This window comes from Mus musculus, chromosome 3, assembly GCF_000001635.26.
Source record: "Mus musculus strain C57BL/6J chromosome 3, GRCm38.p6 C57BL/6J".
Classification (NCBI taxonomy): domain Eukaryota; kingdom Metazoa; phylum Chordata; class Mammalia; order Rodentia; family Muridae; genus Mus; species Mus musculus.
Window position 1 is genome coordinate 87250184 of NC_000069.6, and position 18366 is coordinate 87268549.

The 18366-nt window shown below is 43.8% G+C and overlaps 1 protein-coding gene across 2 annotated transcripts; it reads right to left on the bottom strand.

Moving 5' to 3' along the window:
* Positions 1 to 552: 552 nt before the first annotated feature.
* Positions 553 to 13582, bottom strand: Fcrls (Fc receptor-like S, scavenger receptor). 2 transcript variants are annotated; one of them, XM_006502369.2, is made up of 9 exons: positions 13495 to 13582; positions 13262 to 13393; positions 11996 to 12016; positions 9183 to 9449; positions 8683 to 8964; positions 7125 to 7433; positions 6449 to 6727; positions 2253 to 2573; positions 553 to 1213 (listed from the first exon to the last, which is right to left on the bottom strand). In XM_006502369.2, exons 2-9 carry the CDS (start codon positions 13290 to 13292, stop codon positions 1194 to 1196), a joined length of 1530 nt encoding a protein of 509 aa, XP_006502432.1. In that variant the 5' UTR covers positions 13293 to 13393; positions 13495 to 13582; the 3' UTR covers positions 553 to 1193. The 2 variants fall into 2 exon arrangements, with proteins under 2 accessions (XP_006502432.1, NP_109632.2); NM_030707.3 differs by lacking the exon at positions 13495 to 13582 and having other exon boundaries at positions 782 to 1213; positions 13262 to 13341.
* Positions 13583 to 18366: the final 4784 nt, after the last annotated feature.

Sequence of the window (18366 nt, forward strand, 5' to 3'; positions counted from 1 at the left end):
TGGGCTTTGAAAAATTAAAGTTACAGAGCATCACACAAAACCAGGCACAATAGCACATACCTGTTAACCAAGCACTCAGAAAATGGAGGCAGGAGAATTAGAAGCTCAAATTTACGCTTGGCTATATCACAAGTTTGAGGGTCATCCTAGGCTATGGTGATGGCCATCTGACAACAACAACAGCATCAACAGCAGCAGCAACAACAACAACAAATACTCAGCAAAACAAAAAGAGAATGCAATTTTAGAATAAGAAACACCAGTGCAAAAATGTTTAAAATAACTTCAAGAAGGCATGTACACATATATGTGTGAGTTTTGTTCATGTATATTTCTCTCTATAAATACATTAAAATTAAATTGTTGAGCCTGGTGTGCTGGCACGTGCCTTTAACCCCAGCACTTGGGAAGCAGAGGAAGACAGATAGATCTCTGAGTTCAATGCCAACATGGCCTACAGAGTGAGTTCTAAAATATGTAGGGCCTTACACAAAGAAAACCTGTCTTTAAAAAAAACCCCAAATAAATGAATGAATAAATAAATAGCCCACAAACAAATAAATAAATTGTTGAATTTAGATACTAAAATAATGTGCAGTTTATAAAGCAATCAATTCAGTTGTTAAATCATCCATCAGTATGAATTCATGATTCATAATCCTTTGGTTAGTATCAGTTACTTCTGACTGTGTGACTTTGGCTGACTTTTCCTTTCTATATATCACTTTTTTTCTAATTTGCTTTATATCTATAATTTAAGAAAATGGTTTAATTTTTTTTTAAAAACTAATTTCATCCCATGTCAAGAAATGAACACGCACTGAGAGTTTCTTTTGTTGTATGTGCTTTGTTAGACCACATTCTACCAGATGGAAGCCCAGGCACATGTATGTGATCCTCACTTGCGCCACCTCTGCGCACGTCTGCCCAAGGAGATAGCAAGAAGGAGCTAGAAAGGCAGGGAACCTGGACAGGGGAACAATTTTTCCAAGCTTGGCCTCTGGGGGCAAGGGACTCGGGCTTTCTTTGGAGCTTTTGGAACATTATCTCAGAGCAGATTAATATAGTTTTGAGTCCTCTTGAATGATAAGCCACAGCTGAAGTCTGGAAGTCCACTGGGAGCTGCAGACCGTGAGGGCTGTGAGGCCCAGTGCAGAAAGTAGGAGGTCTGATGGTCTCTGGTCTCTAGATCTTCAGAAAGTGCTGGGTAAGACTGTGTGTAAAGGGAATGAGAAGAAGTTAGGATGCAGAGACCCAGCAAAGGGCTGTGCAGACACATGCATCAGATTGTCTAAGGAGATGTGCAAGGCAGAGTGAAGGTGAAAGACAGCCTGAACCACAGAAGCCCACATCCCAGCAAACCATCCCAAATCGTCTCCGGAAGGGGGCGGGGCTTCTTCCTACACATGGACTTTCCCAGAGGTCCTGAATATGTGCAGTCCTAATTTTATCTAGACTCAGTGAGGTCTAGACACTACAATTCTCTGACAAAGATAATCAGTCACATAGAAGTTTGTTATTTCTGGGGCTGGTATGTGGGGGAAGCCAACCTCAAAGGCTCTGCAGATCTCATGGGCTCTATAAAGCCTAGTCCTGGTTCCGTTACCTTGAACAAGCTACCTACCACCTTCCAAATGTCTTGCAATGGGCATGGGCCCAGTAATTCTAATTCTCTTTGCAAAAGGCCACTCTTGCATTCAGTGGACAGAGGCTAAGGAGGACAGTGTCCCTGGCTTCCTCTCTAGTCACAGGTTCTGTGGAGATGTGGAAACTTGTAGCAGACCTCAGACTTCTTCCTTTGGAGTTGACTCTCTGGAATCTGCCTTTTATACCCTGATTCCTGGGTCTGACTTTTGGGACCACCAATGTCTTCCCAACACTACCATTAGAATCTAACTGACTGATGGAATTGCAATGAAAGAGCTCAGGAGAGCTGAAGAGACTTCACAATAATGTAAGCATCATCATGCTGACTAAAAACCTCCCAAACTGTATACATTGACAACTTAATGATTTTCTTGACATCATGCCCCAGCAATACAACCATAAGAATACTAATGTTTTGTTTGTTAGGATTGTCTTTTAAGATAGTCAAGTTCACAGGATAGTTTTCTGTAACTCTGGGGCAATCTAATGTGATCTTACAGTGTTGCCCCAAGTTGCACTCTACTGTAGAATAAGTACAAGAAAGAAAGCAGAAGGTGGCAGCCCAGGGAGGGGCTCAGCCCCATGTCAACTCTGTCATCACTCACCTTCACACACAGCTCCAGCATCCTCATCATGTCCACAATCAAAGGCCTCAACCTGGTCACATTCAGCCAGGGTCTTTTCTGTGCCATTGCACAGGGCTACCTGAATGAGCACAGGCAGAGCTTCATCAACTGCTGGTGGATACAGCATGGCTATAGGTGTGTGTTGGGCTGCTCCACAGCCCAGCTCTCGGCACACCACAGCCACATCCCTCATGTCCCAGCCATCATCACATACAGTGCCCCAGCGACCTTCCTGTTCAACCTCTACGCGTCCTTCACAGTGGTGGGGGCCATTCACCAAACGCACTTTGGGTGGGGGCTCTGCAAACAGAGCAGATGAAAGTATATTAAAAAGTGTGCATACTCTTAAGCAGCTCCCATGTACACAGGTCTTTAGAGCAGGCATACTGTTATAGTTGATGTTAACAGTTGATTGACAGTATCTGGAATCACCTAAAAGTCTTTAGGCACCATCACCTATCAGGGATTATCTAGGTTGGATTGGCTGGTGGCCATGCCTGTGGGGAATATACTAGGTTAGTCAAACCGGGAAGACTTGTCCACTGTGGGTGCTAGTATTCCCTAGGCTGGGATCTGTGACTGCCATAAAAGGAGAAAGCTGACTGTGCACAAGCGTTCATAGCTCTGATGATTGTAGATGTGATGTGACAGATGCCTCAGGTACCTACTACCTTGACTTCCCTACCATGACCCCTGGACTGTTAGCCAAAAGAAACACCTTTCTTTTAAGTTGCTTTTGCTGGGCTTTTGTCATGGCAACAGGAAAGGAACCTAAGGCAGATAAGGAGTTGCCAAAGGAGGCATCTTAGAGCCTAGCTTAGCCTTCCTGCACTCGCATTTTTCTCACCATCTCGGGTCACATCACCAATGGCCCCGTTCAGTGAGCCCCAAAAAAGCTTCTGCTTACCCTGGGAAACACAGAGATTCAGGGTTTGTTTTCCATAAGCTCAAAAAACAAACAAACAAACAACGTAAAAACACAGAAGAATATAATTAAATCCTTCCTAATGATAGAGACTGAGACATCGAACGAAGAAAGACCTGCTTTGTTTGTTCTGCGTCTTTTTTATTCCTGTCTAATTTCCAATTTCTGCTTACTTTGTTATTTTGTGTTTTACTTAGTTTGTTGAAAAGGGGATGTCACTGTGTTTCCTGGACTAATCTTGAACTTCAAGCAATCCTCTTGCTTTTGTTACCTACCATGCTCAGGCTTCTTTAAAAAATAAAACTGGAGTTATCAGAAAGGGATTTTCCCAATCTCTCTCCCCCTCCCTCTCCCCCTTCCTCCCCTCTTCCCTCCCCTCTCTCTCTCCCTCTCCCCCTCTCCCTCTCCTCCCCTCTCCTCCCCCTCTTCCCCTCTATATTCTCTTGATACAGGATCTTTTACATAGTCTAGAGAGGCCTTAAACTCAGGATCATTGTTCCTTCTCTGAGATCTCTCGGATAAAATATAGCTTCAAGATTAACATTGTTAGTGGCCAACTTTGCTTGTCTGAGAAAGAAGCTGAATAAGAAGATGAGAGAGCTTGTGAATCCCAACCCACAGGGGAATTACAACAACTACTACTGGTTTCCTGTTAGCATCACTTATGGGAAGGCAGGTCAACTCAGACGAAATTTCTATCATTTGTAGTGAGCATATTGTCTTACAACTACTCAGATCTTGGCAAGATCCCTGAAAAAGGCAGACAGCAACATAAGAATCAATAATGCAAATGGACCAGAGAAAGCACAGATGAGAACAATGCTTTTCTAAGGTAGGCATGGTGGTGCCCACCTTCCATCAACCCAGCACTGGGGAGACGGAGGTAGGAGGAGCTCTCTGAGTTTGAGTCCAGCCTATGATGAGTTCCAGGCCAGCCAGGGCTGAATAGTGAGAGCCTATCTAAAAAAAAAAAAAAAAGCAAAGCAAAGAAATGAAAAGAAAACATATTTTCCAAAACTCGATAAATTAATGAGACCAAAAACTCATAACACTATAGAGACTGCCATATAAGACTAAGTAAGAAAGTAGTTTAAGGAAAAGCAATCTAGACTCCATGTAGACTCCAATCACAAACAAAAATAATATTTTTTTCACAGAAAGATTGACAGCATGCAAAATCATCAACAAAGTTTCAGTGATTTCTTGGAAGTAAAAATTATGCAGACCACATTGTAATAAATGCTGAATACAAGAGCAAAGGAATACATAAGACATTAATAATAAAGGAATGACATAAAATTAATTTATAAGAAATTATAAGTTCTTTTTATAAAAGAATTGAGAACCCTTGTTACACACCTTGTAGACAATAAGCAAGTGAGGGCATTGTATCAAAACTTTTAAAATACAAGGGAACAAGAGCACGTGGAGGAGAACACAGTTTTAAATATATTTGTTAGAAAACAAAAAAGACACAAAAGAAGTATTTAAGAAATTAAAGAACAATATGAACTATAGGAAGGAGAAAATATAGCAGACAAGTAAATGAATTAGAAAAAATACTTTGAAATAGTAAAATAGCATGGACTTGAAGAGTCAAAAAACAAAAAATACAAACAAATGAGACAGTAAATTAATATGGACTTGAAAAGTCAAAACAAACAAACAAAATCCCAACAACAACAGCGACAACACCCTGGAATTTTTTAAAGAGAAAATATAACAGAAAAAACTCTGGTTAAATCTGATGGGGCAAAGGGGCCATCCAGGTACCTTAGAAATGGGGAGAGAGTATAGTCCCACACTGTAAGCTAAACATGGGATATGGTGCACAAGGGTCTAGGATAAATTTCAAAGTCTAGATTTTCATAGTTTGTCCATTTGTGGGGCGGGGGAGAGCACAGAAATGGTTGTGGGGCAGCCGAATGAGGCTGAATGTGTGTGCGTACAATGTATGCGTGCTGCGTGCTGAGGGAGGCAGAAGAGGATGCCGAGGAGCCTCCAACATTCTCCGCCTTATTTTCTGGAGACAGGCTCTTGCACAGAACCTGGACCTCAGCATTTCTCAACTGCTAGTCAGCAAAACCCTTCAGCTCTCCTGTCTCCACTTCCCCAAAACAGCCATGTTCAGATGGGCTCTGAGGTTCCAAACTCAGGATCCACACGTGAGGTAAGCGATCTTACCCAGCCAGCCGTCTCCAAGCCTGACAACAGTAGCCATATAATAAAAGATTGTCCTAAAATAATTTTAAAAATTGAAAAAGCCAATTAACAAAAAATGATTTGACAGTCTACGGGGGCTCCTTTGGCTAGTTACAAAGACTGTCAAGTAATAGAGGATCTAAATGTTTTAAATTTCTGAGCACAAAATCTGTGGAGACTCCCTGAAACCATTCTTATGTAGCTAAGCTATCCCTGGCAAAGAAAAATGAGCACTCATGTGTTAATAGGACTCAGGGGGTCGAAAAGCATATCCTTGGCACACTTGAAACCCTGGTTTTGATGCCTAGCACTAAATAATCAGATGCAAACATCTGAGATAAAACATTAGCAAGTCATATAAAGCTACTACCGTGATGACTAAGATGAGCTTAGAGGGAAAGCTCAGTCCATTTAATAACTCGCGAAAAGATTCTCTCCAATAATGGATTAAAGAAAAAAAAAAGATCACACTACCACCCAGACCTGTTCACACAGTGGCGAAGTCCAAAGCTCCTTGGCTCTGGCTGCCCTGACTTTCAGCTCCATCTCTGTTCCTGTTCATGGTACTCATATTAAGTAACCTTGGACAAACCGCTTAATTTAAATCATATTTTTTCTGTAATAATTATGTTTCTATGGAAATTAAGTGATACGGTCTAAATAAAAATTTAAAGCCCACTCATCTGTTTTGTTTGTGCCTCTTTTTTTTTCATTTGTCCTTAACTACAAGAGCTAGTGGGAGCTCCCTAGACACCCTGAGTGAGCCTCAGCGAACTCTAAGGACATCTGCCTTCTCTCTCCATGTTTTACCTAGCCTACCCGTTACACTGGTCAGATCCCTGATTTTACAATACGTGATTCTATGGAAAGCATACAGGAAAAACAAGCAGTGGACAGTGATGCTACTGTTAGAGCACTCCTGGGGGTAAGGGTGGTCCTCAAATGGAGCTCCGGTTTCCTGAAGGGTGGGAGAGTACAAGGAGAGGAAGAAAGCATGGCTCGGCATAATGCAAGTTGCACCCTGGAATGGATCATTAAATTGTCCTACCTGTGACATTGAGCGTTACCACCTCACTGCGCTTGGTACCCCAGGCGTTTTCAGCCTCACAAGAGTAGTTCCCAGAATGCCCTGCAGTCAGAGAGAGCTTAAAGGATGCCTTTCCTCCAAAAGGTGCCGAGGTGTTAGCCAGAGTGATATTTTCATGATAAAACCAGTAGAGAACCGGAGGAGATGCTCTCTTGTCTTCACAGTGAAGCTCCGCCACATCTCCGATGAAGGGCAAGACCCCAGGAACACTGATGGAGAGGAGCGGGTTCAACACTGGAACTGAGAGCACAGCAGAGTATCAGAGGGAGTGCTGGGAAAACTTCGTGAATTTTTCACCTAAACTCTCCCACTCCAGCCCCGTGCATTCTTTCCTAAAGTCTCCTGCTTGATCTAACCATCCAGGGAGGCTCCAGCAGAGCGGTTACACACTGTGGGAGATTTCTGGAAAGCATGCCTCTGGTTGCCCCACACTATCTGCCTCGCGTTCCATCTCTGTGCCCTCTTTCAGTTCTGATGTGGCTGTTGCCACTTTGACACCCACCGACCAAACAAACAAAAGCCGTGCTGTGTTCAGACAGCTTCCCAGCCTCTTCCTGCCTTCCTTGTACCTTGCCATCACTTCAGACATTTTTCTCCAGCTGGGAGTCGTTGCCTCCGATTGGGGAATGCTACTCACTTTTCACGGTGATGTTCACGATTGCACTCTGGATCAGGCCGTAGTTGTTGTCTGCTGTGCAGTAGTACCCCCCAGCATGGCTTTCCCTGATAGTAGGGATCTCCAGCTCCACTCTCTGGGAACGCTGACTTTTCTTCCCCACACTTTCCTTAGTGTCCTGCCTATGCCAGGAGAATGTGATTAGCCCAGTGCCTTTAGCCACAGAACAAGCAAGGACCAGGGGCTCCCCTTCAACGACCAGTGGCTCCCCTTCAACTCCCCAGCCTCTTGAAGGCTGGATCTCCATGGTGACTTGAGATACAGGGATCCCTGTGTGAACAGAAGATAATTGTTAAAGACCAGGTAGGGTTCAGTATCACCTTCTGGGAATTATGGCAGGTAGATATTTGGAGTTGAGAGTTCACCCTGTTTGCCTGAGTGTTTTTCATGGGAATGGCGCATACTGAGGGGCATTGCACAGGACCGCTCTGCAATCCGATGCTCGGTAACAATCCTGTTCTCCACTTCCTGTGCTTTTTCCTGCCTACACGCATGACCACAGCCCTCAGGGTTCTTGACTTCCTTGTGAACCTGAGGCAATAGGAGAGAGGCTGGAATCTCATTTAAATGGGGGGGGGTGTGTCTGACCAGAGTAACAATTACATTCTGCTATTTAATAACGCAGATTCTGAGTAAGTCAGTATCTCTAATCCTCTGTTTTTCTCAATAGCATTTGGATAATCATAGAAACCTCACGGAGTTCTCATGAAGTTTGGCTGAGACACATACACAAAGCAGTCTTACACCAGCAATGTTCAGCAATGTCAGCTAGTGATGCTGGTATCTTCTGACAGGGCTGGCTGGGAAGTGCTATAAAGTGTTTAAAGTGTGTGTACAGGGCCAGAGTAACCACGTTGTTTAAACTCCAGGTCTCTCTGCTGAGTTTCCTTAGGCAAGTTTCTAATAGCTCTTTGCTTTGGGTTTCCTCGTCTGTAAAATGGGGAGAGTAACAGGACCCACTTCATAGGCACTACACATAAAACTATTTCACAGACCACTGTGAGGACAAAATGTTCAGCTGCTCTGAGGAACGTCTTACAGGTGGCAGATCCTCCTGTCCTCTCTTTTGCAGATATTTGTAAAAGCCAGAGAGAGAGAGAGAGAGAGAGAGAGAGAGAGAGAAAGAGAGCGAGCGAGCAGAGCATCACAATGACTTTAGCTGAGCTCTGCAATATAGTAATTCTTTTTATGAGTTAAAAATTGTTATTGTCATTTCAGATATTATTATTTGTGCCTTCATTGTATCACCTCCTATCTGGGGGTGGGGACGTCTCTCCTCAGAGACAAAGGCTGGACTTCATTGACCTTTTGGTTTTCTGAGTAAAGTTACTATTGTCTCTTTTCTGAAAGGTAGGGCAAAGTCATTGGAAATTATACCCCTACAGAAATTAGCATTCAAGAGTCCCGATGAGCCATGATGTCTCCCACCCTCAGGGATAAAGAGGAGCCTGCAGTCTGGCTGGTACCCCTGCTATCCCTGCCTGACTCAGCCCCATCATTCCAACCCATAGACGCTCACTCTCTACATCTATGTAGGACCGGTGACTCTGCTTTGAGACACTGCGAGAGGCAGTCATTGCTTCACACCAGTAATTTCCTGAGTCTTCCTTCGATATTGCTGAGATGGTAAATTTTGATGAGGTCCAGCCCGATTGCAAAGTGTGGCCATCTTTGAAGAAGGAATAGCGTAGCTGGGTCGTTGCCCTATCTGAAGGGAGCCAGGTGTTGCAGGACAGGGTCACTGAACTCCCCTCTACGGGCTGCAGGGGGCTGGCTGTCAGCCCAGGTGCTGGAAACAGCTCTGGAAGGAAGACAGAATTAGAAGAGACCACCCATTAGTAGTAGACTATACACTTCTCCAGAAGTGCCTACAGAGCAAGACACACATACCCATACTCCAGGACAGACAGCCTACTACCATTTATCCACCCTAGCTTAGTGTTGTATGCCCTCTAGCCTGGCTCTCCTATCCAGGCACTCTCTTTCCTAGACACAGCCGCATGAAGAATAGTCCCCTACCTTGGACATTCAGCCACTTAGATCCTGTTTCTTCTGTTGTGTCTATAAATAGGAAAAATTTCCTATCTGCCTTACAGGAATAGGAGCCACTGTCACCGCGTCTTGCATTCCTAATGGTGTAGCTTGAAGCACTGCTGTAAGTTTCTATGTGATATCCATCCTTGAAGTACTTCAGTCTCTTTATGTCACCATTATTTTTCCCTGTGCAGCTTATAACTACTTGGTCTCCTTCATAAGAACGGTGTGGAAGGCTGATGCTCAACCAGTCTGAAAAGGAAGCAAAGGTGCAGACAGTGACAATGTGGATCCTGCCTCGATGCTCCTGGGGAGACAGATCCTCTACATGTGTTTATAAGTGGATGACCCACCGCTGCCTGGAGCCCTACCAGCTTTGTTAACTTTCTGGCTCAGTGGAGTGAGCTTCACTGGATGATTTTTTTCAGATGTGTGTTTTGTATGCATGTTAATATATTGTATGTGACTTTCCCCAATTTCCAACAGCTGTACTAACCATGGATTTAAAATGAGTCCACTAGCTCATTGAGATAGCACAGGTGTGGAATTACAGCTATTCATGAAGTTAAGGCAGGTAGATCACAGATTCAAAGCTACAGATGAAGTTTAGGGCTAGCTTGGGTGACTTAGCAAGACTATGACTCACAATAAGCAGTAAACAGGGCCAGACATAGACAGCTTAGTGGTGGGGTACTTACCGAGCACATGCAAGACCCTGGACTTGAGTCTCAGTACTCCTCTTCCCTCTACTAGAAGATTCCATGGGTATCTCCTTATACCTATTGGTGTGGCCTCAGATCCCCCATGGCAACGATGATTAACCCCCTCTGCTTGTCTCATGCTTTGGAAACCTTGTAGAGTAACATGATAAACTCCAAGTCCTTCTCTTGTGTGTCGTTATCTCTTGATAAAGCCAGTGGGGTCACAGAGGCTCAAGCTCTGGAATCTACATTTCCAGTCTCTGACTACAAACTCTTTCAGACAAATCATTGCCATGCTTGGCCCTGTAGGGTCCCCTCAAGGAAGAAGTGGGGCCTCTACTTACTCAGGCCATTGCTTTCCCTAGAGGACAGTGGTCATTCAGTGGCGAATGGATAGCTCAGGTGTTTTGGATCTGCCACAGCAGGAGAAAACACAGAAGAGCAGAAAGGATCCTGTAAACCTCTCTGAAGACAGAGGAGCTCACCAGCATGCTGCTCTGGCAGTCTGCCCCACAGCCTCCATCTTCCTACAGAAAGATTTCAGTCTGCAAAGAGCTCGAAATTCAGCTTCAAATGCCAGGTTGGAGATGTAGTGCACTAGGGAGGCAGCATGGCAAATGTCTGTTGCTCTGATAAAAAGGCCAGACCCTGTTCTGAACACAGCCCTTCATCAGAGAGCACCACTCCCGTTCAGAGTGAAATAAGACGCTGCCCAGTGTAAGTGAAGATACAGTACAAAAGCCATGGTTAGTGCCTGCCCAGCTTGTCCTTCTGACTCCCAAGGGCCTGTCTCAGGAAGAAAAAGCTAAGGCGCTAAGGCACCTATAAGGTGTAGATGAGGAACAGTGAGAACTTCCTAAAGCATATGGCACTCCAAAGCCCATCTCATGAAGATGATCATCTCCGATGAATTTCCATTCTTCCTTCCTTCCTTTTTTTTTTTAAGATGCTGGGGACCGAACTTGGGACCCCACACATTCTGCTCAGGCCAGCTCAATTCACCTTCTCATCCTCCACGCTGTTGGGTTTATGTATGTATTTCTCATTGTTCACATATATCCATGTACACCTTTTTGTCTATACCGTGTTTGAGCTGCTCATTCAGATGGTTTCAGTAGGACAAAGTGTCCAGTCAAGCTCAAAGGTACCTTCTGATTGGCTTTGAAAGATAATGGGAATAGAGATAGATGGCAGGGCACAAAGGTTGATAAAAGAAGTGGTGAAGGCCAAACTGAGAATGATGGAAGGGCTAGGAGACAGAGAAACATGGTAGCAGTTTTCCCTGAGACTGAAGTAAGGATGTTAACTGCAAGACACTTGGGTTAGCGGTCTTCATTTCTGAGATTTTACTTGGAGCTGTATTTCCTCAACATGGCCACAGTTATGCATCTATAAACTTTTTACCACAATTTCTGAAGGCTCACTGGATCCCATGAGGTTGCTCTAGAGACCTCCCCAACCAAGTAATTTAAAAACATTCTTGTTTAAAATTACAAAGCTGGGCACACAAGTATCATCTTTTCTCCATGTTGTAGAATGAATGTGTTCTCAAAGGCTTAAGCAAGGAAGAAAGTATAATTTCCCAGGCTGCCATGAAACTAAGTGACTTCTTAATTTCATTATATTAAAATTCCAATAAGAAAAGGAAAGCACATGAGGCATTGGATTGTTTATGTCCCAATGGGGACCTAAGGGTGTCCTTGCCTTCTGCAGAGCGTCTCCTCTGCCACAAATGTACTCTCAATTGCCGCTTGCGATGGGCATGAGAATCTTTGTCCCCATTGACTACACAGATGCCTTTCCCTGTCCTGTCTGCCAGGTCAGCAGCGAAGGGGAAATAATTCATTGCCTTGAGAGTCAGGACATGGTCTTCTTCCTATCCAGCAATAGCTGGCAAAACAGAGGTTGTGGCATACCCTGGCCCTGCTGACCAAGGGTGAGGAGTGAGGTGCCCTAATCCTGCCGCTCTCTTCACCCTAACTCTGACTTGGATTCCTTCTGCTACCTTCTGCTAAGATGGTTTGCTAGGCAGAACCTCCCATGCCCAAGAGAGTGAGGTTCTGGAGATGTAAAGGAACAAAGAGAAGACTTGCTCACCGGACTGGACTCCGACAGGAGCTGCAAGGGAACAAAGGCAGAGAGATTACACAGGACCAAGGGCTTCACACTTTTTCACAGGTTCTGGCCCTCCGAGGACTCCCAAGCACTTCCCTCTCTTTTTCCTTTTGCTTCTTCCCCCTCCCCTTCCCTTTCATCTTCCCTCCTTCAGTTCCTCTATCTTTTTCCTCCATCTTTTGTTCATCCTTCCTTCTCTCACTCACAAACAACATTCCTACAGAACCCAGGATTCATTTTTATAATTCCAATCATGTTATAGCTGGTTCTTTTCCATTTCCAGGAGTTTGTCTTTTGCAAGCAGAATTTCAAGAGTTTCAAGTCGCCTACCTTTTCAATTTAAATGGGTTTTTTTGAAATTAAAATAAAATTAAATCATTTTCTCCTTTCCCTCCTCCCCAACTCTTTCTCAAATTTATGGCTTCTAATTCTCTCTCTTTCTCTCTCTCTCTCTCCATATATGTATATGTACATACACACATATACATCTCTATATAATACAACCTGCTCAATCCATGTAATGTTACTTGTATATATATGATTTCAGGGCTGACCACTTGGTATTGGATAACCAGTTTGCGGGCTCCACCTTGAAACTGTCCAGATTATTTTGCTTAAGAGAAATTACCTACACAGGGCAACCTAGGTGCCAGGAATGGGCCTGCTTATATTTCATTGAGGTTAGTTCTCTTCCTTTCTGCCTTCTAGACCTCCTGCTGTGTATGGGGCAGTGTAGATATGCTCCTATGATATCAACTATTATCAGCCAGGTTTGAAGTCTATGTAGTGTCTAAATGTATGGAGATATGAGCTCAGCCAAAAATGGTGGAGCCTGAAGTAGAGTCCGGGCCTTGGGTGTAAGATTTATTGGGCTGTGTATGTGTTCACTCTAACAGAAACCACCTTTGAAGCTCTTTTAATGAAAATTTACTGTTTTTACAGAGATCAAACAGAAATAATAGAGACAAATCACCAGCCTTTAGTAAGAACACACACACACACACACACACACACACACACACACACACACACACACACACACACAGAGCCTTTTCCTTTTCTTGGGAACCCTGCTTTTCTCAGTTCCCATTTGCATTATACTTGCTAATATTGGATCAGAAGGAGAAACCTAGTGCTACCCCTAGCCCCCAGTGGGGAGATATATGCTCAGGAAGAGTGTCTAGGGCTGACCAAGCAGAGGGAGTCCCACCCTGGCACCACCCCAGGCCTTTTGAGCATCTTACCTACCGAAGACCAGAAGCAGCAAGCACAGAGGCATGAGACTCGAGGCAAGTAGCTCCCTTTGAGACAGGTGCAGCTCAAGTCCTTAGGGCAGATGGACCACAGATCTGGGATAGAACACTGTGGTTCAGCAGGGATCTGAAATAGGAAAAAAAGGAAGTGGCAAAGTTGTCTGTCAATCAGTCCATACCCCAACCCAATGGGTGCTGCAAAAGCAAACGTCCTTCCTCTTTACAGACTTGCTTAGATATTTGCTCGCTGGTGCGACATGCTTCTTCCTGCGTAGGACGCCTTCCTTTTATAGATAAGCTTTCTACTGCACTTGCCTTTCCAGAGAATACTGAGTTTGGGGCCCACTGAAATTCAAATCAGGTGCTTGGTAGTTTTCAAAATGTAAATCTCTTCTTAGTAGTCAAGAGACAGTCCCTACTAAGCAGCACCGTTGCCAGAGCTGGACTGACTCCTCTCCAGCGGTCAGTCCAGACTAGGTGGTAGAAAAATGACAACTTGTAAGAAATGGTGACAGGTTTAACAAGTTATTGTTCGGTAGTATGCATGCTCTTGGTACCCAGAAGGTGCATTTCCTGCTCAAAACTTCCTGTTCGGGAGATGATTGGTCAGATACAAGTAGGAATGAAAAGCAGGATGGACACAGTATGTCTACTGGAGGGTTTCTCTCTGAACTGTAATAGAGTGGTCTGAAGGGCCTCAACTCACATAGGAAAGATTCTTCTTCCACTCCAAATAATGTGGAAGGACATAGGTGCTGGGAGGTGGGTGTTGCACAACTAGCTGTGCTGGTTGGTTTGTGTCAACTGAAACAAACAACAGTTGTCTGGGAAGGGGGACTCTAGACTGAGAAAATGCTTCTATGAGAGATGCCCATAGGCAAAGAAGTAGTGCATTATCTTGATTAATGATTGGTGTGGGTGGGCTGAGATCACAGGGAGTTGTACCATACTCCTGGGCAGGGAGTACTGGACTGTATAACAGGTTGAGTAAGCCATGGGGAACAAATAATATTCCACGATGGCTTCTGCTTAAGTTCCTGAGTCTAGGTTCCTGCCCTGACTTTTCTTCATGATGAACTTACCTGAAACTATAAGCTGAAATAAACTCTTTCCTTCCCAGATTGCTTTTGGTCATTGGGTTTTTTGATAGCAATATAAACTCTAATGAAGACACGAATACACCATACACACAACTGATGGGTGGTTGCAGGGACTTTGAGATCAGCCTACACTGGAGTTCCCCAATGGCACCCTACAACTCTCTCCACAATTTGAGTAAAACTCATGTGTGTTGCTTCACTGTCTTGGTGTGGAGAAGACTGCTGGGAGAACGGTAGCATCATTTGAAGTAGAAACTTGAGGGCTTTCTGGAAAGCCAGTTGTGTTAGACAGTGATTGTTGAGACAGACACATAAAGCAGTGGTTTTCTAAAGTGGATGCAGGTGGAAAGATGTTTCATGAAGGCAGACTCATAAAAAAACCTCATAAGCAGACACAGGGGAAAAGATGTTCTGTTAAAGTAAACACATACGAAGACATATGATAAAGGACTTCTTGCTAACAACACACGTATATTGGCTCACCTTATATTGTGTAGTTGAGCTCCATTTGTTAGGACTCCATAGGAAAAAAAATGCACCAAAAATACCTTTTGATGATATGTTGCAGCTCCGTGCCACTATTTTTGGAATCAGGCAGATAGACAAAATGATGTCAACTGATCCAGACTCATGCAAAGTTTTGTAAAGACAGACTCACGTATTGAGACAAGACATGCAGTGAGATAAGACCCATGGAGGATGCGTGATGTTTAGAGGAACTAAAATAGACCACGAGAGCGGCTTGCTTTAGAACTAACTGTACAACACCTTTTGGTCTCATGTCTTCACTGGTCTTCACTTCGCTGAGAGAGACAGCAAAAAACTTCTCCTAGCGCCCCAGTTGGTCCTGACCCTGCTGAATTGTGCTGTGCCTATCTGGCTGAGACCTGGATATCTGTTCAGTCTTACCATTGCCGCTGATTCATGTTTGCTATCTCAACTATAAAACTGGACTGCTGGTATATTTGTAAAACATTTGCGAGTAGATTAACCTGCTTCTGCTGACCTATAAACTAAACTACTGATTTGCTAACAACACAGATGACATTTTCTGGAAAAAACAATTCCCAATCAGGTCTGCTTTTCCCATATCCTTTCCTTTCCACTGCCTGTGGTACCGGGTGGTAGACTGAAAGAGAGGTTAAAACGTTTAAAAACCATCCTTAAAGTTAGACTTAAAAAAAAATAAAAGTTACAATCATTAAAGTAATGGTGATTTTCTCTATGTTGAATGATATTTAGAGCTTCAGGGAGCAGATTCAATGAATGTAAAAATGGCCCCTCTCGGGACACCAGAAACTATAATTGGAAAAGAAGTTCCTCTGGCAATTCTAGGGGTACAGATTTCTTCCTGTGTTCATCTTCCAATGGTGCATCTTTTATGCTGGAATCCTATACCCTACCAAACCTGATCCATGGACACTGTTATCAAAAGATTTTAAAAAATGGAATGGCTCTAGCACAGGCTCTGAAGGCAAGCCTGGATCGTGTGACATGCCTGGACAGTAGGTGACAGCCACAGTGAGCAACTTTTGGTCCTATATTAGGTCTGGCCTCTGGCTTAAGTGCATGTGGAGAGACTCAGGGTTCATCTATAGACACAAAAGCATCCTACTTATAATAATAATTCAATCTTGCACTGTTCCAAAGCACCCTTGCATAGGTAGAAGCTCTGTCTTTCTCTAGGACTAACAACGGCCAGGAAAACACAAGAGCAAGTGCAAAGGCTATGCTTTCAACTCTAGAGATGGAAGGCACATGGAGATTACCAGGAAAGCTGAAGTCATTTTGAAATAGTTTGTGTCCAAGCACCATTCTCAAGAATAGAGATACTCATGGCTCCAAACTGACATCTGTTTGACATTTGTGCGTCTGCTATCAGGGAGGAGAAATGGAAATGTCAGCAAGTTGTTCCTGCCTGGAACAAAACCTCTAAGGTCTGAACAGAAAAAGAACAATTCTGCCTGCCTCTATCTCTCTGTCTCTCACTGTCTCTGTCTCTCCCTCCTCCCTCTTTCCTGAGCCCCACCCCTCAGATATAACCCAGGACCTGGAAGATACAATCAATTCTACACACAGTCCTGATGCAATTCTCCGACCTGCCAAAATAAAAATAAAACACAGTCAGCTCGAGCAGGACAGAAGCTTCTCTCTACCAGGTTTGTCCAGACTGCAGGCAGATACAGACATTAAGATTCCAGGAAATGAACTCAGGAAATATGTGGGTAAAGTGTTAGTTGCACAAGCATGAGTTCAGAGCTCTAGCACCCACTTAAAATGCTGGGTGTGTCAGTGTGTGTCTTTAATCCCACTGTTGGGTGGAGCGGATCTCCAGGGTTTGCTGGCCAGCTAGTCTAATCAATCGAAGAGCTCCAGTTTCAGTGAGAGATCCGATAATAATAATAATAATAATAATAATAATAATAATAATAATAATAATAATGTAAAGAGTAAGAAAGACATCTGATGTCAAGCTGTGACTTTCACACACATACACACACACACACACACACACACACACACACACACACACACACACACACACACACACACACACACACACACAAATGTGCATGTGCTCCAGAAAGCACAGTACTATGTATTACAAAAGGTCACAATAACTTGACCTTTGCCATTAGAATCTGACGGGGCTCTATAATAAGGCCTAAGTTTGGGCCTTTAAGAATTAAGTAATAAGGTTAGCCTTGAGTTTCATTTCTGAGTTTGGAGCCCTGTGAAGAGATTTTCAAAGTAAAGAAAGTGGTCAGCTCGTATAGAGCAGACTCTGAACCCCAAATGAGAGTCAGATGCAAGGCTCCGGTGTCTGGGTAGATACAACTTTTAGAAATTGATAATTTTACACATACATACAATGTGTTCTGATCAAATCCAAGCTCCCCTTTCCTCGCACTCCAGTTCTTCCCCTATACTCTATACCCTACCATTTATTCTCTCAAAACTTGCTGTGCTCGGTTTTATTTTTAACCCACTGAGTCCACTCAGTGCTGTGTATGTATCAAGGACCTCGGGGCCACATCCTTGAAGAAAACAGACTCTCCCTCTCCCCATGTCCACTAATGGCCAATAGCTCCTCCACTGCAGGTGGGACCTCATGACCACCTCCCTGTGCCATGCATGCATTTTATCTGGTGTGATTTGTGTATGCTGTCACAACCACTGTGAGTTCATATGTACAACCACCCTATTGTGTTCAGAAAACACTGCTCTTGCAGTCTGTCCTACCTCTTCTGAGATGATTCCTGAGCCTCGGGAGGAAGATATGTGATGTAGATGTCCCACTTAGGGCTGAGCACTCCACGGTCTCTTGTTTTCTGCATTCTGACCAGTTGTAGGTTCATTGTCATCTACTACTAAAAGAAACTTCTCTGATGAGGCGTAAGAGATGTGCCGATCTATAGGTATAATGGTAAGTCATTGAGGGTTGGTTTAATGCTATTTCGTCAATGAGATAATATTTATAGATACACCTTTAGGGTCCCTGACTTATCTAACCACATATGTGGATACATTTTTGCTTTGGGATTCACAACTGTTCACAAGGAGTGTGCACCAAGTACTGTATTCCATGGTTCTAAGGGACTTGTCTCAATATCAGAAACAGAAAGAAAAGGTGGACAAACTAGTCACCTCAGTTGTCTGGAACTAATATGGCGTCCTGTAAACTTTCTTTTGCATTCATGTATCCTAGACTCAGGCCTAAAAAAAAAAAAAAAAAGAACCTTGAAGGCTGAAGTATTCAGAGACAGCCTGAGAAAGGCTGTCACTCTCTTAGCCAGAGGACATGGGCATGCACAGTGCAGTAACACACACGTTTGGAAACAATAACTATGCTGCTTTAGCGTGATTTAACACCACAAGGAAAAATGGCGGCCTATGCCCACAGGAGAAGTAAACAAGGATGCCTAGATCTCCTAATGATGGGCCAATGGCTGCCCACTCTCTCTTAGAGTGCTGTTGTCAGAGAAGCTTCCTGACTCAT

Coding starts and splice junctions, on each gene's coding strand:
- Fcrls (XM_006502369.2), bottom strand. CDS start 13,292: ATGCCTCTGTGCTTGCTGCTTCTGGTCTTCG. Junction 8,965..9,182: donor TAAGTGGCTGAATGTCCAAG/GTAGGGGACTAT, acceptor TCTTCCTTCCAG/AGCTGTTTCCAGCACCTGGG. Junction 1,214..2,252: donor TGCTGGAGCTGTGTGTGAAG/GTGAGTGATGAC, acceptor CTTTACACACAG/TCTTACCCAGCACTTTCTGA.